This window comes from Gymnodraco acuticeps, unplaced genomic scaffold (genome assembly GCF_902827175.1).
Source record: "Gymnodraco acuticeps unplaced genomic scaffold, fGymAcu1.1, whole genome shotgun sequence".
Taxonomy (NCBI): Eukaryota; Metazoa; Chordata; class Actinopteri; order Perciformes; family Bathydraconidae; genus Gymnodraco; species Gymnodraco acuticeps.
This window is the reverse complement of record NW_022990701.1, coordinates 4,869,064-4,892,599: the sequence shown is the minus strand read 5'-3', so window position 1 is coordinate 4,892,599 and position 23,536 is coordinate 4,869,064. Positions and strand designations below refer to the sequence as shown.

General features: G+C 43.7%; 1 protein-coding gene across 1 annotated transcript in view; it reads left to right on the top strand.

Annotated features, from left to right (window-relative positions):
• Positions 1 to 21,708, top strand: part of grin2ab (glutamate receptor, ionotropic, N-methyl D-aspartate 2A, b) — a 102,571-nt gene extending 80,863 nt beyond the window's left edge. The window contains exons 11-20 of the mRNA XM_034231245.1: positions 4,001 to 4,172; positions 6,028 to 6,181; positions 7,781 to 7,906; positions 10,119 to 10,348; positions 11,093 to 11,253; positions 13,072 to 13,259; positions 13,980 to 14,218; positions 15,754 to 15,937; positions 16,273 to 17,071; positions 17,160 to 21,708. Coding sequence (XP_034087136.1) covers positions 4,001 to 4,172; positions 6,028 to 6,181; positions 7,781 to 7,906; positions 10,119 to 10,348; positions 11,093 to 11,253; positions 13,072 to 13,259; positions 13,980 to 14,218; positions 15,754 to 15,937; positions 16,273 to 17,071; positions 17,160 to 18,168 — 3,262 coding nt within the window. The 3' untranslated portion in view covers positions 18,169 to 21,708. The remainder of the gene's footprint in view (positions 1 to 4,000; positions 4,173 to 6,027; positions 6,182 to 7,780; positions 7,907 to 10,118; positions 10,349 to 11,092; positions 11,254 to 13,071; positions 13,260 to 13,979; positions 14,219 to 15,753; positions 15,938 to 16,272; positions 17,072 to 17,159) is intronic.
• The last annotated feature ends 1,828 nt before the right edge of the window (positions 21,709 to 23,536 follow it).

Below are 23,536 nucleotides of genomic sequence, written 5' to 3'. Positions count from 1 at the left end.
AAAGACCATAAACAAATGCTTTTCATTGAAGAAAAGTTATTGTTTTTCTGCCGTCACCTTTTCTAGTGTGGCCATTGATAAAATACTGTACATCTTTCACACATCACCAGTGATGTTAGCAGGGGTCATCAGGTGTTTCTGGTCATCAAACACCCTCGCCCTGGTGACGCAGTCATGGTTCATCAGACCATGTTTGTGTTCAGATGGCATTAGCTCCTCCCCATGGACCTCCTCTCCTCTCCAACAATCATCCGTCACCTGTACGCGTGAACCCATAATATTTCGTCAGGCCTAGCAGACCCAAAGAGCACCTGAGCGGACAGCCGGACACTATCATTGTTATGTCTAGCACCGTCTGCTGTAACTCTCTAACATTGTAGCTGCAGATACATTAAACATGTGTCATACCCAATCGCTCCCATAAGACTGAGACTGTCTCTGCCTTCATTTAAATAGCCTTGGGACGAACAGCTCTGGCACATTTACAGTAATGCCTGTGAATGTGCAGTGTGCCTTAAAGAGAAAAACTATAAATACATAAATCTCAGCCTGAGCTGTAACTTGAAAGCAAATGAAAATAGGTTTCATTTGGGACGCAGCCCAACCTTTTGTCATCTCCCATCTGGACTGCTGCATCTCCCAGGAGGACCCCGGCTCGTAAACTATTCTGTTCAGCCACTACAGACCATCTGCACCATGCCCTGTCTGCAACCCCCCCTAAGTTCCCTTTGTCGCCTCCCCACGTATTCGACCCCCTCCCTCCCCGCTGGCTGTCGGTGGATGTTCACATCAAATTCAGAATTCTGGTCCTGGCATTCAAGGCTCCTCAGGGACTTTCTGCCGGCTCTGGGCTATCCGCACTCGCCTCCCTGCGCTAAGTCATCGTCTCACCTGGCCTTGTCTCTTCTTTCTACCGCTCCCCAATAATGAAATGTCCTTCCTAATCCAGACGGGACAGCACAATTACATCATTTCCTCCATTGTAGAACAAAAAGGAACTGCCTTTCTTCCCTGAATATCCCAATTCCGCCATATCCTCCGTCTGCATCTGCTGTTTGGAAAACATCCCTCGTTTTGTTTACTTAGACTTTTTAAATCTTTTTTTAGCATTTCTTTATGAAACATCATCACTTCAGGATCGCAGGAATCTTTTTTTTCTGTTTGGCTCGAGATAACAGTATCAGCTAATGGAATAGAAATGTTTCACAAATTCATCTACGACTTTGTTGCACTGCTTCATCAAATGTGATTATCTTTTATGATTATATACAGTTTTTTTCCCACCTCACCACTCACCACCTGACTGCGTATATATCACTTTGTCCTCTGGGACAATAGCAGTGGGCTGAATGGCTGAAATCCTCCTTTCTTAGAAGAGATATTGTTTTAAATTCTCATCACAGTGAAACTAATGTATATAAAACGTGAAAGAAGAAGAGAAGTCCACCATTTAAAGATGAATGCCGTGTTTGACTTTAATCAGTTTGAAGTGAACGTATTCATGCTTCAAGCACCTTAGTAAAGATTAAGCCTTGTGGAGCGCTGGTCATCCCGCAATGTATGCATAAAGCTTGATAGATTCATTTAGAGATTTCATTTCAATTGCTTGTGATTTTTGTTTACATTGCCTATATATCAAGATTTGATGTGTCAGTCCAGGAGAAAGCTTAAGAGTTATATTTCTTTCAACAGCAACATGTCAAACAATACAATGTACTTATCTCTTTGAATAAATCTTCAAGGCATTTTCATTGGGGCAGAAATATGTTGCAGGCCTTCACGTGTGTGTAAACAATGCAGGGATATTTCCCAAGTAGTCAGTGGAAGTAAAACATCCTCAAAGGTACATCTTCTGGATTCTTTGACATCTTGGGTTTTACTCCAATTATCTGCTATATGTGGACACCTCAATGAGAGCTCCTGCATGACGAGTGCTTTGCTTCTCTCTGCTTTTTCTACAATTCAGCTCACATCTGAGCTCATCTGTATACAGCCAGTTCAGGGTGCATCCTGTAAGCGTTAATCATAATTGCTGCAGGTTTGTTTGCCACCAGCTCCGGGCTGCTTGATGATCATTTAGCCGCAACACAGTCCATCAAAAACCCATCTTTTCTCATTTTTCCCTCTCATGACTGAGAGCATTATTGTCAAAACTTCAATCGATTCTGCCACACAATAGAGAAAAAGATGCATTTTTCAAGATAGCTATTTAGATAGAATATAATAGGAAGAGAGTCCTTGTTAGCCACAAGGTAAATGCAGGACATTCTACCATAATTACACTCTTTGAAGATTGATTTACCTTTTTTATCAAACAGAATCCACCATAATAAAAGCTGTTTGTGTCAAATGGGTTTGGGATGACAGACAGGACAACAACAACAACCATTGAGTTTCTGACCCATGCAGTCACGACACTGCAACACTGTAGGCGCACACAATTTAGACGACTGAATCACAGCGCATGGAAAGTTTAACTTGTTGTGACCCGATATCTTAACCTTCCTCGGGAGCGTTGGCCGCACAAGTCTGAGCGGTCGCCGGCCCCGATGACTCGTCTCTTCTGGGTCCTTTTTCACGTTACATTTGCTTTTTTCTATGTCCAGCCATCCATGCGCACATGTATGCGTACATGTATGCGTACATGCATACATCCAACCATCCATAAGGGCTACATTTACTCAGTCACTACTTCCATTTTATTTGTATGGGCTTGTTGTTACAAAAGCACAACATGAATCAAACAGATGCACCGTATGTGCGTCTTGGGGATGCTGTTGTTGCCGTGTGTGTGCGTGTGTGTGTGTGTGTGGTGTGTGTGTGGTGTGTGTGTGTGTGTGTGTGTGTGTGTGTGTGTGTGTGTGTGTGTGTGTGTGTGTGTGTGTGTGTGTGTGTGTGTGTGTGTGTGTGTGTGTGTGTGTGTGTGTGTGTGTGTGTGTGTGTGTGTGTGTGTGTGTGTGTGTGTGTGTGTGTGTGTGTGTGTGTGTGTGTGTGTGTGTGTGTGTGTGTAGTGACATAAGGACACAGAGAGGGCTCAGCTGGGAAGAGCTAATGTATACATTATGTGTGCATGAGAACACCTGGGGGACATACTGCACATACACAGCCTCACTCACATGTATGTGCACAAACTAGGCTCTCTTTCTCTCACACACACTTACACACATGCAGACACGCACACTCTGCTGTGCTGCAGATACAGTTGACTGCTGTTAAAACACATTTTAATCCTTTGATGTTTCAGTTCTTTGACAGTCGTTCTCGGTGTGTGAATCCTTCAGTTCTTTATGAACTTTCTCATGAATCAGTCGACTGAAATGGCAAGTGAAAAGGGCACAGAGTCACTGTTCAAATCCATACATGTTACAGTACATCAGAGATGGATGACACAGATGAGGAATAAACTTTCCATGAAAATACTTTTTTTTAAATGCTGGTAGAGTTTAATAGATTATGAGTATCATTCGATCCAACAATTCAGTTTAGTTCACAGCTCAGAGGTCCTCAGGGAGGGTTGTCAGAAAAGTGTACGGAAAAATCTCTTTCCTTTCTGTACGTCCTGTCTGTGAGGCGGCCGTGGGAATGTACAGTAGGATCGAGAGTTTTGGAAAAGCGCTTCCTAACAGACATAATCAGTAAAACATAGGAAGAGGAGAAAAAGGGACGTGGAGAGACGAGGCGCAGGACAGATGATATTTTAATCATGTGGGTTGGTTGTTCAGCTCTATTTAAAGCCCAGCAGCATCTGCTCAGTACCCCTGTGTTTTCAGGCACAGAGGGGAAACACACTCACAAACTCCATACAAGCTCTCTGTGCCCTATAGCAGTGTTTATGTTTACTCGGCACGATCATAATTCTAGTTTTACAGTTTGATGGAACCACCAGATGTGGAGCGAGCAGGGTTACAGTAACACTCACATATTCCTCGCTTATATAACACTGAAATGTCCTATAATATAAAAGAAATATGACCTTATTGTTTGTTTCTGTGTGTTGCAGTAACAGCACATCATCAGGAGGTTCCTACATTAAGCAGTGCTGCAAAGGTTTCTGCATTGACATTCTGAAGAAGATAGCGAGGAACGTCAAGTTCACTTACGACCTCTACCTGGTCTTAAATGGGAAACACGGCAAGAAGATCAACAATATGTGGAACGGCATGGTTGGAGAGGTGCGTAATACTCGTCTGTCCTTTACTATAAAACCATATCGGTCTGACCTTCCATGTAATCATTGTGAAATACGCTTATCTAGCCAGCAGCTTGCTTAGCAAAACGACTTGAAACTGAGGGAACGTGCTAGCCTCTATCTGTCCAGATTTAACATAAATCCACCAACCATCCCCTCTATAGCTTCCAGTTGTTATGCTAAGCTAGGTTAACCCACTGCACTGCTGTAGTAGCTTAATATATGTAATGGACAAATGTGAAAATGGCATTGACATTGTTATCTAAGTTTTGGCAACAAAGCAAATAAGCTTTCAAGTCAGTGTAGTTGAATTAAAAACATAAGGACCATGTGCCTTCAGGTTGAGGCACATGGTTTAGGATCTACCTTAATGCAGGTATACATAAGAATTTAAAAGTGCATAATAGATACAATAAATACATCATGTAATACAAAAAAAACAATAAGGAAAATATAATAAAGGAAGTTGGGAGAAATTGACTTAAAGAACATTAAAAAGCAGCAGAGGAAGTTAGAAATAAGTAAAGAGGGAACTCAATAAAAGCCACGGGCAGATTGAACTAAAAGGAAGTGAAGAAATATGGGTCCTCAAATTAGATTTAAAATATTTAATGGTGGAACAGAACTCAAGCCGTATTTGTCTTGTTAGGAATAGTCCTTCCTTCAGTCGGACTCGTCGTGGAATAATTATTAAGTATAATGATTGAAGGTGTCTCTAAAGGTTTTTCTATATATCATTTATTGTATGTCAACAAATACCATTAAACCTCCTACTCTGTGTTTTGCATATAGATTCAAATGTATGTATTCCTACTTGGGAAGTAGTGGGTTGTTGATAACAAGACACTGTATCAGGCTTAAGATACAGAAATGATATTTGTAAAAGAAGTGATTCTTTGCTGGTTTGGGTCTTTCAATGGGATTTGTTGACTAAAGAATATGGAGTACTGCTATTAAGTGTTATAATCATGGTTGCACCAACACATCTTAACAAACAGGACTGAATGCATCACTTTTAAAATGATTCATAGATCATTAATAGATATTGTGATACTAGATACAAACATATCAAATATAATGTTTTCCTATGCTTTCTGATCATGTGTTTCTGCTATAGGAGTAGAAAAAGATTTTGAATACAACCACTTGTGAATCACCCAAAAATGCTAAATTGTTATCATTAAATCCCACTGTATTATGCATTATTCATGTCATTTATATTTCCAATGCTGCTTCCCTTTGGGGCTTTAAAATCCATACCATCAACTATTTAAGTGTGCAGACGATAAAGCTCTTCGAGGATACCTTGAGGCTCAGTTGATCATTATCATTTATCTTTTCTAAAAATTATTTATTCAATCACAGATGAAATGCAAGGCTTTTTAAAGTAAAATCCCCAAAGGTCGAGATTAAACACATAACATGTCCGATAATGGAAACTCAGAGTTTGATCCATAGTTGTAATGCCTTCAGGAGAAGACGGCTATGAGACTTAGACAATTAAATCTGAAGACGAAACATAACATGTCACTGCATCGTAGAGATGACGTCTTTATGTGCAGAATCTCCATCTGTCAGAAAACATCCAGACACCAGGAAATGGTAGCACAACGAGAAAAGACAGCTGTATTTTTATTTTTCAGCCAAAAGTGCCCTCCAACTGAAGCTGACATTCTGAGCTTATACCCTCAGTCACTGTGATATTTCACGTCCCAAAATAAAAAAGGAGGACCATATCTGAGACAAATGATGTCCAAATGTTCACGGAGCTCACTTTATTTATTGTTCTGTCAGTGAGTCCTGCACGCAATGCTACCTTTCTATCTTCTGTCTACCAGGTGGTGTACAAGAAGGCGATAATGGCGGTCGGTTCGTTGACTATCAATGAGGAGAGGTCAGTGGCTATTGACTTCTCCGTGCCCTTTGTGGAGACTGGCATCAGCGTCATGGTGTCACGTAGCAACGGGACCGTCTCTCCTTCGGCCTTCCTCGGTAAATCTTTTATTTTTGTCCTCCTTAACTATACATGCTTTCTTCTTCATGTTTTCCTCCACTTGTCCGCAAGTGTGCCGACAACTGGGAGCAGAAAAACAGAGGAAGGGGTGCTTACATGTTGGCAAAATCCTACACATAAAATGTAACATTTTATTCAGACAGTATACAGTATGCTGGCCAAATTCCACTTGTACTCTGACTTTATCTGGGCCTCAACACCCTGAGCACATTATGTCTAGCAGAGCGCAGGAAGCAGTGTGCCAGATGTTTTTTGAAAAGTCAGCTTCAAACAAAGCATTCTTGATACTATCCTCTCCTCCTCCCATCCTCTCTCCTCCTCCAGTTGTTCAGATGACTAGAAACTAGAGCGCTCTTCTGTGCTGGCCTAATGTCTTGTATTGTCATTGGAGCGAGACGAGGAGCGAGGGGATGTATTGGACCATGTGTGTGTTGGTCCCTGTGTATCAAGCCATGTGTTAGCATGCATGTGTGTGTGTGTGTGTGTGTGTGTGTGTGTGTGTGTGTGTGTGTGTGTGTGTGTGTGTGTGTGTGTGTGTGTGTGTGTGTGTGTGTGTGTGTGTGTGGTGTGTGTGTGTGTGTGTGTGTGTGTGTGTGTGTGTGTGTGTGTGTGTGTGTGTGTGTGTGTGTGTGTGTGTGTGTGTGTGTGTAAGGGAGGGGAGGGGAGGGAGAAAAAATGTGTGTTATACTGCACGATTATATTAGGTCTTTGTGTATTGAATCAGGGGTGTGTAGAGAATGGATGTGCTCTGGCCATATGTATATTAAGGGGTGAATGCTTTGTGAGTGTATTTATATGAAAGCACATTGTATGCATGTGTGTGTGAGTGTGTGTTGAGCCGGGGCCAGGGTATCAGTGACGGTTCAGTATCTCTCGCACTCATATTTGAGGCACCTCAGTGCACAATCTCTCAGGGTTGGCTAACCCTGGCAGTCACATACTTAGACATACAGTCACACACATACACACACACACACCATAAACACACCACACACACACACACACACATTTTGTCTGGGTTCAGCGTCTCTGACACTCACCCCGCTCTCTGAACTCCTGCCCTGCTCTTCACCAAACACATTCAGACTCACACTCTCACACACACACATGCCCAAATCACACATAGACCACGTACACATGCCCGCAGCAGGACACATCAGATCACTCAGAGTTTGATTCTTCTCTCTCACCCTCTCTCTCTCTCTCTCTCTCCCCTTCCTCTACGATCTCCCCCGCCCCAGGCCTCTCCCTATAATGAGAAATATGGAAATGTGCTCCGTCAAACTCTCTGTGACTAACTCTCCCTCTCCTCCCATCCGCCCTCCCTCACTCCGTCTGTCTCCCTTCCTCCCTTCCTCCCTTCCTCCCTTCCTCCCTTCTCTGTGTCTTTCCTATTATCTTTTCCTCGCCTTTCTCCCACTTGTGCCTGTTCTCTTTTTTTGAGTGTCTTTTGTTTTTCCAAGTTTGTCACCTCTTTCTCTCCGTCCCTCACTTTTTTATGCATCTGCACTACAGTGCATCATGAACTTGATTCAACTTTAACTCTCTCTCCCCCCCACCCTCTCTCCCCCTCTCAGAGCCCTTCAGTGCATCCGTTTGGGTGATGATGTTTGTGATGCTGCTTCTTGTAACAGCCATCGCCGTCTTCCTCTTTGAGTTTGTCAGTCCGCTGGGCTTCAACCGCAACTTGGCCCAAGGCAAAGGTAAGCGTACACACACAATTAGAAATATCAAACCGATCGTTTCTCCCAGGAGCGAGAAGCACAGATCCAAGCTTCCCCTGGAGCGAAATAAGTGACCTATTGTTACCCAGACTTTAGACGGTTCACTCGATGTAAGCATTAACAGTTCTCTCCTAAAGCTAGGCACATCATCAGAAAGCAGCTCCTCAAGCTGCCCTGCTGGCTCAGAATAATGCTATAAAACTACATTTTAGATTAATTCATCAGTTAAAGGTCCCATGTCATGGCCATTTCTACTGATCATAATTCCATTGTTGAGGTTAACTAAAATAGATTTATACTGTGCAATTTTCCAAACTCACATTGGTTTCTCATACAGCATGTGTATTCACTGGTACTGTATTCATTCCCCCCCCCCCCCCCCCCGTGCACACACAAACACTCACAGCCGAAGTAAAAACAATAAGTGTGGCTTGATATTGAGTAAGAAAAAGGTTTATAACGCTGTGAGAATGGGTCTGCGGAGAGCATTTCTCCATTGTGGTAGATACCTGTTTGTTTTAAACATCATAAATACACAAACAACAATGAATACTTGCAGGTTGTGTACCCGAATCTCCCGCTGGTCCAAACAAAGTAGGAACAGCATCGTTCTTCAGTGCCCTACGCTGTACATATCCGGCATTAATCGCTGAAAGGTTTGGGAAGCTTTGTTTCGTGAAAGGCTGGCAGAGGGTGCGGCCATAGCTCTGGGCGTGGCTACTGGGTATCCCTACGTAGCGATACCCAGGAAGTAAATGAGAAATCTCCAAAGAGGCGTTTTGGGGAGGTATTTTCTGTGTTAGAGTTGTACTCGCTACAGGGTGTACTTTGAGGGTTTTTGACTCTGCAGACCGTTTACATGCATAAAAACCTTCATAACACACAAGGGGACGGGTAATAACCGGAAAAGCATGACATGGGACCTTTAAATTACCTAAAGGCCGATCTAGGTGTTGCAATGGAATCGTGTTTTGCTTAGATTTTGTATTTCTAGCCCACCTGTACATATTACAGTAAAACTCAATGTGTTTAGTTGGCTAATTTTTTTATCTTACACTCAATGAACAACACATTCCCAAATAAAAAACAGTTTTATAAGTATAATCTGTTTCATCTCGAGGAGAAGAAAGTAACTTTAAAATAAAGGTTAAATATATTTTGGAAATAGACTAATTGGCTTCTGATAAATATTCCTAACACTCTGATGTTTATTTGCTAAATGTGAGGAACTTCTTGGAGTCCTGTTGTCACTGTGAGGTTGCCAACCTTCACTGACTGTGAAAATGAGCCAATTGGCGGCTGTCTTTCGCTAAATATTTACCAACATAACTACGAATTCCTTAAGATTTGTTGCTGCGGTACAACTCTGCAATCACAACTCTCTTTTCTCTTCACCAACACTTTCTATCGGTTTTAATTTTATTTAAGTACAATTGAGTGACTGTTGGACCTCTTCAGTTGCAGTGTGTGGTGTGTTTCAGGTGCAAATTACTTCACGAGTAGCAGGTCTAAATCTCTTAAGCTTATTTTTAATCGTTTTTTTTCTTTTCACGATACGATTTGAGTCTGAAAAATTATCCTTTTAAATCTCCTTGTTCAGTGGTTTACTTTGTGGATTTGACTTGCTAGAAAGGTCAATATCTTGGTTTATAAATGTTGGTCTTTATCAATTAATCATGGTCATAAACCCAATTTAATGTCAGTCGTCTGCAATGACTGTTGCAAAATGTGTGAGCTGCAGGTGTAAAAAAGGAAAGCCATTATTGCTGTCACATTAATTTTACAATGTCACCCCTCCGGAGGAAGCGTGATGCCCTCAAACTGGATCATAAACTCTTTGTTTAACTTCCCTTTTTGGACGGTCTCATTGCTTGCTGTTAAATAGATGATGGCTATGGTATGATGATTTGCAAAAATGATGGTCTTGGTAATGAATGACTAAGGGTTGTTTTAGCTACTGGATGGCAGGAAGGTAGGAAAATATAACAATTACTATTTTAATTTAAACTTGTAATACATTACCTGGCTTGCTGTTTTTTTAACCCCAAAATAAGCCTCATATTATCAGAAACGTTGTGACCCTAAGGTTGGAGACTCTTCAACCTGATTTGGTGTTTTTTCGCTACGTAGTATTTTTTACACTCCGTCTTTTTTAAATGTCTCCTTCTGCTTCACTTCCTCTCTCCGTCAGACCCACATGGTCCATCCTTCACCATCGGTAAGGCCGTCTGGCTGCTGTGGGGTCTGGTGTTTAACAACTCCGTGCCTGTGCAGAACCCAAAGGGCACAACCAGCAAAGTAATCGTCTCAGTGTGGGCCTTCTTCGCTGTCATCTTCCTGGCCTCCTACACTGCCAACCTGGCTGCCTTCATGATCCAGGAAGAGTTTGTGGACCAAGTGACTGGACTGTCTGACAAGAAGGTGCGATCACACACACACACACACACACACACAGAAGAAACTAAACACAGTCACAGTCAGGGTTGCTCTTGTAATGGATGCCAGCCCCGAGGCCAGACAGGGCTCTCCAGTGAACGCCCTTGGCTTCAACAGCCCTAACCCTCTGGCCGTAGCTGTCACCGCACAGCACTGCCAGCTCAGGCTGCACATGGGCTGCATGGATCAAAGACGTATGTGTGTGTGTTTGTGTTTGGATGTGTGTGTGTATGTTTGCCGAAGCTGGCAGTGTCAGCAGAACCCCAGCCAGTCTTACGCTAGACTGGACACATGATGATGATGACTGATGAGTCCACTCCACTGTCTCTCCTGCCTCCTCTCTCCTCTGTCTCCTCTCGTCACTCTCCTTCCTCCTCTCTCCTCTTCCTCTCTTTTAGTTGAACTCCCTCTCTTTCTTAGACTCTCTTTATTCTCGTACTTTTCTCAAACTTCTTGCTGTTTTTCTCCTCCTCTCTTTTAGCTTCATTGTTTCTTCTTTTGTGTTCCTTCTGTCAATTTCAGCGTTAAAGTATTTTTTCTACCATTGTCTTTATTTATTTTTCACATTGGACGACAACACAACAACTAAAAAAAACTTCACGACGATGATAAAACTATGAATTATAGAAATTAAATTACAAGTGAATGCAATTAATACAAATAAAATACACAAATGTTTTTGTCTCAAATTAAACTTGTCCCTTTTTTTCCTTATTTCTCTCCCTGCAGTTCCAGAGTCCGTATTCCTATTCGCCTCCATTTCGCTTCGGGACGGTTCCTAACGGCAGCACCGAGCGCAACATCAGGAAGAACTATCCCAATATGCATCAATACATGACCAAATACCATCAGACTGGCGTTGTGGATGCGCTGGTCAGCCTCAAGACTGGGTACTGTGAACTTGTCAATTCAACCTATGTGAAGTTGAGCTTTATTATACCTGAAAGGCTTATTCTGTTTACAGACCGCTAGTATTCATAAGATCATGTGAAAACAAACAAAAAAAATACATTGCATCACACCGAAACTCAGCCCCATGGGGCCCGACTTTATCTCATGCTAAAATGCTGCAGAAACTATGCTCAGTGTTTCTGTCAGCCCCTGTAAAAAGCAGACGCTGCCTGCAAGTGCTCATTATTGAGTCTGTTGCTGCTGGAAAGAGGGAGCTGCCAAAACAGGGAGAGAGTAATTTGTTCTGGAGTTTCCTTTATTCTCCCTCCTAAACATGCACTAATGGAAGGATGGCTGCAGTGCTTTTATTTGTTCATTAGTTTTGTGTGCTTTGATCTTTGGGGTATTTTCCTCAAATATAATTGTACTTTTTTGCTTTTCCCTCTCTGCAATTACTTCATTGATACTGCCTTTTCAAGTAGATTATGTTTTTTCTCATACCTTATACATTAGGCTTTGTTTATACAACATCAAAACTGTATAATGAATGTGTTCAGCAGAATAATCAGCGTTTAATTCAATTCTTTAGCAAAATTGTTTAGGCTGAAAAAAACTTTAACACTTTAGAGCTCTTTTTAAAGTCATGCAATAGGCAGTGATACATTTAAAGCACTCTTCACTTTAATGAATCTGCAGCGTTTTGTTTTCAGATGCTCGATGCGCTTTAAATGACTTTTTCTGTGCATATTCGCAAAACAGATACTCAATGACTGCATTTAACATTATGCCCTTTGGTGAACAGTTTAATTCAACGTGTTTAATATTAATGAATAAATCTCTAACATGGAGAGTCCCAAGGGGGTTGATTAGCACTGGGGTGTATTCATTAGGTTATATGTACACTAAGACTTGTTTTTGCTGATAAATAAGTTATAAAAAGAGATCTGCAGCTCGTGTTACATTTTGTTTGGTTAATGGTCATTCCTCATGCTGGTGTTTTTGCTGAGCTCAGAGGTTACATTCCCACACAGGAGGACTGTTGAGTCGGACACAAATGATGGCTCCTTAGCTTGAATTAAATTTGTCAAAATGATGACAAAACTTGCAAGTAAAAGATTATCTCTCAGTGTGAAACAAAGACATCATCGTGCGTGTAAATATTAACTGCAGCAGCGTGCAGGCCGGACAGTAGTCTGTGCCCATGATCCATCATCTGATCTGAATGAGAATTTCGGCTCCAAGAGGACGCAGTTGTTGTGATTAATCCTATGGGTTTGTTTATGGATCTAATGAACATTGCTACTGGCACCACAATGTGTACATAAGACTCAGCAGTGTTGGGGTCTTTACTACTGAATCCTGATGGATCACATTTCACATTGTCTTGTTTTAAAAATACATTGTGGTTTGTTTGCTAAGCTAACTGTATCCTGGCTCATGTTTCACATTCATTAGACAGACATAAGAGAGCTTTCAACCCTCTTTAACTCTTAGCAATAAAGCAAATGTGTCAGAGATAAGACAGCGCCAGCATTGTCCTCATTACAAAAGAAAATGTGAAATGTTCAGGACAAGCAGTTCATTCAGAATTGATGTCCTCTCCCCAGATGTAGCTAAATATGGTTTTATATAAGCCTGAATAATGTAGGCAACAATATGCACTTTATCTAAGATGAGAGAAGAAATGTTAAAAAAAATGTTGCTGCAGAAATATTTAAATGTTCTGTTCTTTCATTTTAATAATGTAATGACCCCTCAGATGAATCATCCAAACGCGGGTGCATGTAGTAAATCCAGAATGTGTGGTTCTCTTACAGAAAGCTGGATGCTTTCATTTACGACGCTGCGGTGCTGAACTACATGGCGGGCAGAGACGACGGCTGTAAGCTTGTCACCATCGGCAGCGGTTACATCTTCGCCACCACGGGTTATGGTATCGCCTTACAGAAAGGATCCTACTGGAAACGCCTGGTTGATCTGGCCATACTGGGCATCATAGGAGATGGTGAGGCGCCCGCACATATCCTCATTCTGCAGCAGATCAGTCACACTGCATTGAAGTTTAAGTTTCTCAGATGTTCCCAGCCTTTAGTATTATTACAGTTGTGCCAATGCTCAGCTTTCCCTCCTCCCTTACCCTCCCCCAACACTCTCTCTCTCCTCCCTCCTTCTGTCAGAAAGCTATCAGGGGCTAGTCTTAACACACCATTTCATCATCATTACTCCGTGTGTGTGTGTGTGTGTCCTGTAATGTTTACTCCTAATAATAAGCTGTGAGATGGTGTGAATGCAAGAAGGAGAATGAGCCAGACAGAAACCAAATTGCTGAAACCACTAAAGCGCCTCGATTCACACCCGTCCTTTTTATTCAGGGCAAACGCCTGCGTGCCCATGCGACACACAGAAACACTCAATCTGATAAAATTCCTCCCATCTTTGCTTATCACTCCATCACTATCAATTCTCTCTCCTTCTTTCTACAAACCCCTTTTCTCACTCCACCTCCTGTCTCCTTTCCATTACCATCTATTTACCACTTCACTTCTCTCACCTCCTCGCTTTTCCACTCCATCTTTCTTCGTAATGATACGCACTTTTCCCCCCAACACCTTTCTGTTTCCCTCTACCACCCATCCATTCCCTCTTTTTCTCAACCACTATATTTGTCTTTTCTTTTCTTCCTCTGCTGCATTCTTAAACTTTGACTTTACCACCTTTCCCACAGGTGAGATGGAAGAGCTGGAGGCGCAGTGGCTGACTGGGATCTGCCACAGTGAGAAGAACGAGGTGATGTCCAGCCAGCTGGATGTAGACAACATGGCGGGTGTCTTCTACATGCTGGCCACAGCCATGGGCCTCTCCATCCTCACTTTTATTTCTGAACACCTTTTCTACTGGAGACTGAGATACTGCTTCACTGGCGTCTGCACTGGGAGGCCGGGTCTGCTCTTCACTATCAGCAGGGTGAGGAGAGGGAAAAGTTTAATTTCCCACTGCAGGAACATCGTCCAGTTCTTGCCCCATCTGCTTCTGAGGCAGTACCCTCAGATGTTGCTCTCTTACTGATCAAACACCATCCTCCAGAGTGCAGCTGATGTACAGCATTGATTCGGGCTGTAAGAAAGCACTGGTTGTTGCAACATCAATATCAGGACTCGGGTTGAGAATTTTTTGTAACGTTATTGACAGTTTTAAACACTAAATCTGACTCGCAGACTACTTTAAAAGAGTATGAAATAAAGCAGGGAACAGAACAACTGCAAGAGGAACAAAACCTCACTGTATTTTCAAATTGTTTCAATGCGGTTACATACTGAGGCAGAAATACAACAGACCAGCACATTATTGCGACTTTGAAGGCAGCCGCGTAGCCTTTGTGGTGTTTAACAACATCCATTCAAACATCACAGTAAATTACATAAATGATTACTCTGTTGTCTGTCTTGTTGTGTGCAAAAATTGCATCTCGAACAAAGCAGTCTAATTTGCCTAATCTTCACAGTTCTTCAGACGCAAAGGAAACGCACATAAAGGACCTTTAGTCGTGTGAATGCCTGAAATGTGTCTGAAAGTGATTGTGTGTGTTTGTGTCTTTGACGCACACACAATAGTTACTGTTAATATTAAGAAGGAGTCTGGGTATGTATGTGTGTGATAAACGAGAAAAGAGGAGGATATTGTGATTATGGAGCCCAGCTGAGGAAGAGATGGATTTACTGCTGTGCATATGGATGACAGGAGAGAGGAATCAAGCTATAAGAGGATGATGTGAACACACACTCATACAGTACTATAGACACACACACACAGAGCTTGCTCTCTCTCAGCCACACACATAAGTCTGTTCTAAAAAAGTTTTTAAAAATGGTAATACATGTGCAGGTGCTGCGAGGTGAGGGACGGACTTTACCGCTCAGGGATACAGAGAGATGGCCGTGCACACATTTAAACCTAAATATTCACACACACAAAACAAAAATGGGCACATTCAGTCAGACCGTTCTTTCATTATTCATGTCCCATGTCTCTGTGTGAGGCAGGGCTTTTATTCCAGATGAGCAGCATTTCACACATTAAATGTTTTACAAAAAGACTGTCTGTGTGTAACTGTGTGTGTGTTAGAGCGGCGATGCTGGAGGTTAAGTGGCTCCAGGAAGAACATCTCCTTGCACTCAAAGGCCCCCTCCAGTGACATCATCACCTAAATGTAATTTTCTAGGCGCCTCTGAAAGCAGTTAATCTTAAAAAGTGGCGATTATCTCTACTTGCCACATTACAAAACAAAATGAGGTTAGGGTTTGCAGTAAAGGCGCAAAGAGAATAGGATGCAGAGGTCTTTCTTAATTTACCGTGTTAGGAAACTACTCTTGTGCATGTTTGAACTCTTTCTCTTGTGAAGTCAATGGGTTGGGAATTAACCATTTTATTATCTCTCTCTTCCCTGCCTCTCCTTTCCCTTTTTTTCTTTCTTTTTGTTTTCTCTTCTCTCCTTCTCTCAGGGTATATGGAGCTGCATCCATGGAGTTCATATTGATATGAAGAAGAAGAATCCTGAACTGGATTTCAGTCCTCAAGCCAACATGCTGCATCTGCTCAAGTCTGCCAAGTCCATGGCTTTGTCTTCTCCTAAACGCAACGCTGTGCTCTTGCAGCCCAACATCCTAGATGTGATGTCGGGGAAAGGTACTATAACACTTGTACACCTCACAGCATATAGTGTACATTTATTTTGTGTATTTTACCTCCTCACAGAGCAGGTAGACATGGCACCATTGCTCACACGTACAGAGGTCACCCTGCCTTTCCTAAACAGTCTACGTATGCATATCTAAAGGTGACTCCTTTCACCTTGTTGTGTAATCGCATCGACTTTCATCTAAAGGCTGGCCTCATGATTAGAAACACATTAGATGGCACACAAACAGCGTGCCAGGGATAGCCAGTAGATAATGTATCAAACGGCTGAGCATCCATCTATTGTATCTGCTGTCTGAGGTGCATCTCTCCTTGTCTCCTAGGTAACTCTCTCCATCTGCCCCCGAAGGGTCCTGGTCTCTATAGCAACGCCGCTGGTCCGCACAGTTTCTTGTCATTGTCCGGGCGACATAAAAACCTTCTTAACAATGCTGCGCCGTTCCCTGTGCAACAGAAAACCCCCGCTCTTCAGACGAGCCCCAACAAGCCCCAGCTGTCAATCACAAATGACAACGGCAAGACCCGCCCCATCGGGCTGGCCCTCGCTGCCGTCCCACAGGGCTCAAAACCTCGAGCCCTGTGGAAGAAAAGTGTGGAGACGTTGAAAACGCAGCCGACTGTCGTATCTCCAGGCCCAAGCCCCACCCCGGCCGCTGGACCCGGACCCCCACAGATGAAGAGCCAGCGCTACCTGCCTGAAGAGCCGCCACACTCTGACATCTCCGAGTGCTCCAGCCGGCCGCCATCACACAAAGATTCTGATTCGATGGCGGCCAGAGGCGGATTCAAGCCTATTAATCAGCTGAGGAAGAGAGGAGGGGTAGGAGCAGGAGGGGGAAGCGGGGGCGGAGGATCAAAGATCTACTCCATTGACTCAGACCAGGCCAGTCTGCAGTCAGCTCCCCCCTACCAGCGAGACAGCCAGGGGGGAGGTGATGACCACACTTACCCCCCTGACCTGTTTCCACCTGACAGCACATACTCACACACTCACACGCTCTCCCACCAGGCGGATGCGCCCATCTTGCAGCTGAGTGCCAGCCTACTGCACCACAGTCACAGCGCGGAGGCCGACCTGCACTCCCTGAAGGACAAGAAATACAGCACCTACACACACAGCAGGTATCTATCCAGCAGAAAAACACCATGTTTCATGCTGTTACAGGTTTTTTTTTTTGTGTATAATCCGTGTTATCCTCTCTCCCTGTAGCTCGAAGGACAAAACTGGAAGTTCATTTGAAGCTCCGGGCGGGGGTCAGGGGTCACAGAGCGTCAGACCCGGACACTGTCGCTCCTGCCTGACCAAGCTGAGCAGTTACTCCGGCCTTTACACCGTCCGCTCCCCGGGGGCTCGCTGTGACGCCTGTGCCCACCTGGGAAACCTTTACGACATCAGTGAAGACCACCTGCACTCGCACTACTCCCACACACACACTCACCCACACAGCGGGGACATGTTTACACACTATCTTCCCCAGAGCGAGTTGGGCCTGGTGGGCGAAGGGGACGGGCTCGTAAGCCACTTTGAGCCCACCCCTTCCTCCCCGTCACCTCTCTCCACCTCTTTGTCGGCCCAGCACCTTCAGCTGAGTCGCCAGCACTCCTATGAGAACGTGCTTCCGGACGACGTTCCCGAGCGGCAGTCGCAGCTGCACACCCACCTGCGGGGGCTGAGCCTGCCCGACAGAGACAGGGAGCGGGAGCGGGAGCGGGAGCTGGACGAGGGGGCCTACGCTAACGTCCTCACCATGCGCTCTGACCGTCCCTTCAGCAGCCGCAGCCCGCCCTCTCCGTCCCCCTCCCACCACCACAGCCTCGACACCCCTCTACCGCTCCCCCGGCGCTCCAAGAGTCTCTTCCCCGATCGGCCCTCTCACAACCCTTTCCTCCAGTCAGCGCCTGGCACCACACAACGAGAGCCCTCCCCGCAGTCTGTCACACGCATGCCGCAGAGAAGCTCAGCCCACGAGCTCTATAAGCAGCGAATGCCCCTGTCGCTTACCCTCGGTAACCATGGCAGCCATCACAACAACCAGTATGGCGGCCTTGTCGACCAACAGGTGTTCTACCCTCAACAGGAGCCCCCCGTGGTGGCCTACATGGTCCCACCTGCCGCCTCTCAGCCAATGAGCTATGTGACAGCGCCGCGAGCCTCGAGCGCCGGCGACAACCGGCCCCGGCTCTACCGCCGCATGCCGAGCATCGAGTCTGATGTCTGAGACTCGCACGCAACACACTTATCTTACCGAAACACACTGACACACACGCATGCAAGACAGAGTTGTGTGTGACAGGACCAGGCAGCTCTGATTCTAAGCGCATACACGGAAACACACACACACACACAGGTGAAAGATGGGAAGGGAAGGACTAAAGGTTAATGGTAATGCTGAGTAAATAAATAAATCATTGTTTCTTTATCACTACCCTCTATAGGGCAGGGTTAGGGCCACAGGGACACCTGGAGGCACAATACAAGATGAAGAGTGTGTGTGTGTGAGTGTCAGTGTGTGCACTAGCCTCAAGCTGTGGGCAACAAGGCACAAACTGACAATATGTCCGACAAGACGGATCGAATCCCTGGTGAAATAAAAGAGACACTGTGTACGGAGTTTTAACGGCGACAGTGGGATCTGATGGAAGAACAACACGTGTGTTTGGAAGACGAGCCGACTTGTCCCGCCCTCTCACTAGCCTCTTAGAGATGAAGAGGACTGACAGAAAACCCCTTTCTTTCTGAGAACACACACACACACACACACATATTACAGTTAAACACACCCGCCTCTCTCCAGGTCTCTCCTCTTGCACTATGATTTCTACAGTCAACCCGTATGTTGTCTGAGCCTCCAAACTGCACTGCCAGCATGGCTTAAAGAGTAGTAACCTACACTAGAGTAATCCTTGACTTGAATGGAAATTACTTTCTTAGTAATAGACTGGGCGGGTCAGGGCACAGGTCTGAGAAGCGTGGTGGCTCCTGCCCGCAGATGTACAAACACTCGAACATACACACACACACTGTGTCCGTTTTTAAAGGGGAGCGGAGCAAAAACTACCGACTGTTTCCCTGTAACTGTTGATGTCAGTTAATTGAACATTCCAAAAAGTGGACCAAACATGGCCGCCGGTAAAAGCCTATCAGGAAGAAAGTGTGTGTTCTAGTGTTTCTAGATCTAAAGACATACAGTATAGCATCCTTGCTTCCTTAGCTAGCCTTCAGGTCATACTGCATGCTTCCTACTGCCCTGTGTTACAGTTAAACTCCTATACAGGGTCATATATGCACACACACACAAACACACATATATGCACATACACACACATGCACATACGCAGTAGTCTAGGATAGTAGATTAGGGTGGGTGTGTGTGTCGAAGCTATGAGATAGCTTCTCTTTGTGCACTTTGTAGATTTTATACCCTGCCACCTAACACGGACGTTTGACCAAAAACACTTTTGTACTGAAAAATATGAATATTCTCAATCATTCGCTGGATAGATGTTTTCTTTTTTCTCTTATTTCTCTTTGACATTGGGTTTTAGGGCACTGTTAAGTTTCCATTGTAAGGTCCGAAGTATAACAGTGTTAGATAAATGGGTACAGCATCATACAGTATACACAACTACACATTTGTATCTTTCTTATCTTTTTTTTTTACTTTTACAGTGCTCATCTGCCCCTTACCAGCCTTCCCTCAACAGCTTTTTGTTTAATCTCTTATTTATTCATTTTTTATCATTCCCTGCTTCCTTCTATTATAGAGTAGATTGAGTATCAGAAGAATAAAAGTTCAGTCGTGGTGTTTAAATCTCAGCATATTGTTGGAAATCACAATATTAGTAGTAGTCGCTAGAATTCCTCAAATCCCACACTGGCTCTCATAGGATACAGTACTTTTATTCTACTACATTTGTTATGTTGAATTAAAGAACTGTAGGCCCATTTTCATGTGTCAATAGTGAATTTAGAGGCCGAGAGCATCACTGTTGCAGATTTACTCATCAAATGAATACTCCTGGACAAGCGTCAGAGTAGCTGGTACTTGTGTGGCTCTCTGTTGGCGAGAACACAGCGCTGTGTTTCAGCTGAGAGTCACGTGGCAAAGCAGAGAGTTTGCAAAGTGACTCGTTACAGAGGCAACACTCACTCATATACACACACACACATATGCACACACTCGACGAGCTAGCAATGTGTGTATGAGTGTTCCAGAAATCCATAATCTACTGAGTAAGGGCATTGATTTTCGAGCACACGGATTTTGATGGAAAAAATACTTGATATCCCATTAGCTGAGCGTCTGTCTCTATTATCTTTCTGCTCTATTCTCTTTTCTCTCCCCCCTCTCTCTTTATCTCTCTTTCTCTCTCTCTCTTTCTCTCTCTCTCTCACACACACACATAAACACATTTATATATATCGGCTGTGAAGAATGCAAGACCGTTTTTAACAAAAAAACGCACCTTTTCAACAGTGAACGCTGCCCCTCTTTTTGGTAATCTTAACAGGTTTGGTGTGTGAGTTATATGCACAATATCAGGTTGCAATATTATACTTCTGTACAGAGAAATCTTTGTTTTAAATGTTAGAAACTGATTTTCATTTGTTTGATTTGAATGGTATTAAGTGTTGAATTCATTTCAATAACGACGTGGCTTTTAATTCTGCTTCTTTAGGAAAAAAAAAAAGGAAAAAAAGACTGGCATGTTTTAGATTCTTGTGTGATTTATTTTTCCTCTGGTGTGTTGTTGGTTGGGACCTCACTGTACAGTCCTCACTGCTGGGTTAACATGCAGGCTAGTTAACTATCACACCAGTTAACTATAGCAACACGTAGCTGGGTCTCTTATCTGAATCACACTCAATGAATAATGATAGTCCAGCCTGTGTGGTTATAATATAAAACCCCCTCCCACCCACATAGTTCTCTTCCTCTACGAGTCTGTGCTGTTTCACCTCTGAGTGTGAGCGAGTGTGTGTGTATGTGTTTTACACTGCGCAGGCATTTATATAAGACAGAGGATATGCGTATCAAGAGGTTGTTTGTGGTGGATGTGTGTTTTTGGCGTGTGTATACTTTTCCGTACTCTCTTCGGTTTCGTCCCACACATAACATTTGACCTGGCTCTTACTCATATAAATCAAATACAGTTTTACACACACACATACAAACACACACACATGTTGCGTCTGTACTAATGTGGTTAAGAGAACATGTAATAAGATGTGTACGTCCTCCACCATCACACAGATTTTTAAACTAATTTCTTTTTTTTTTTAAATTGCATGACGTGCTTGTGTTTTTGGTGGTACCTATTTTGCTGCAACACCTGAGTTCTCCCTGAGTTGACCTAACGGGGCTACATGTACCAACGTTCCCCTCCATCCTGGTTAGTGCACCTCAACATGAGTGGAGCCCAGGATCCTTCCACAGTCGCACGTCGCACCCCCCCCCCCCTCGCCTGCGATGTCACCAACTTTGGGCCCATCTGCCTCCTGTACAACGCTGTAAAGGAACATGTGGAAAACGTCGGTCCCGGTACAGTTCTCAGTTTGGTGGAGGTGCACACATATTATATACAGTACCGGGTGGAAGGGTTGCGTTTGTGTGTAGTCCTCCAGGTCTCCCTGCCGTGTATCTCACTTGTGTATAAGTTCAGGGGTTTCTAAGCTACTAGTTGTGTTGTAAATAATACCTTGTCACTCAGTACCTCTGTACAATCTGTAAATAAGTAAAGGTTACATTTTTCTACTTGTCTGGGTCTTGTTGATTAATCTATCTATCTATATGTCTGTCTGTCTGTCTGTCTGTCTGTCTGTCTGTCTGTCTGTCTGTTTTCCTGCCCAGCAGTGCCTACATGTACCATGATGCATTGCATGCAGGCTTCTGACACCTGGAGGGTTCCCGCTGGCCATTCATGCAGCTGAAACCTAAACCCCTTGCCTGCCACATTTCTTCTGCCGTACAATCTGGCTGAAATAAAGACACCTGACTATCAGTCAGCCAAAATGAGCTAAAATCTATCCTCGTCCATCACATCCTCTGCACCTATATTTAAAGATGAAAACATTTTGGAGCTAGTTTTCATAACTGGAAAAGAGAGTGAGAAAGGTCTGGTGTTGAGAGCATGAACTGGCTTCCCAGAGGCGGAGAATACAAATCCAAGCTAAAAATGTAGGGAGGAAAAAATGATTTTGCAGCTGAGCTGAGCTTTCTCACTCAAAATAGCACTGAGGGATTGATTTTTTTTTATTGAATACATTTACCATTAAAACTGATTAGACATCCACATAAAAGGTGGTGAATATGTCCTTTAATGTTTAATAATACAGATATGAATGCTTTTAGGATCAGTCATTGGAGGATGCAATATCAAGCTTAAGTTGGATATCTTATTTTAGTATAACACACAAACCACAAGTCGTAGTTTTTACAGATTAAAAGAACAGACATGACCTTGATTGGTGATTGCCGAGCTTCAGAGATATATGTAGTAATGTGTTGTAACTATTGGACGGAGCCAGTTGAGTTGTTTCTCTTAGCAGAAGCGTCATATTTACCATACACTAATACCCAGAGCCGGCCCGACCCATTAAGCGACATAAGCGGCCGCTTAAGGCCCTGTCACACTGTCCCAAAATTGACACCCGATGGACACACGATAAAGGAAATGTTCAAATTCGGCTGTGATCGTAGCAACATCGGGCCATTCGTGAGGGCATCTTAAGCCATCGTATGACCGCCGGTGGAGTTTCTCAGGCTCCGGCAGCAACTTCGTGAGCGGCAACTTCGTAAGGCACTCGTGAGGGCATCTTGTCAAATCGTGTCATCTTCGTGTTATCATCGGTGCCATCGGGCATTCGCCCTCACTCTGATCGGGGCGAATGCCCGATGGCACCGATGATAACAAGATGCCCTCACGATGGCCTTACGAAGGGCAACATTTACACACGAATTCAACACGAAAATGAACCTTCGCAAGGTCCTTCGGCAATTTTTTGGCATGCCAAAGATTTTGCCACCGCTCACGAAGTTGCTGCCGGAGCCTGAGAAACTCCACCGGCGGTCATACGAAGGCTTAAGATGCCCTCACGAATGGCCTGATGTTGCTACGATCACAGCCGAATTTGAACATTTCCTTTATCATGTGTCCATCGGGTTGTTTTATTGCACAACAAAATCATGTAAATATATTATGTAAATAACCCAATTTGTGTTCTGTGAAACTAAAAAGGATATAATATATTATTTTGAAGGACAGTTGACAGGAAGTTGTTGTTGTTATGGAAACAACATTACGGAGAAAACGTAATATTTTCTACATATAACGACGGATAAAGTAAAGAACAAAGTCTGAACATATCAGTACAGTATCATAGTACTGTAACATAATTGTTTTTGGTACTTTCATTGCAGTTGTATGTCTTAAATGTAATGTAAATGTTGCTTTCGTGTGTGGTTCGGGGCCATCTTCGTACGAAATTCACAATTCCATATTCGTGTGTCCATCGGGTGTCAATTTCGGGACAGTGTGACAGGGCCTTTAGGGCCCCCTAGCAAAAAACATAATATTTGTTTTATC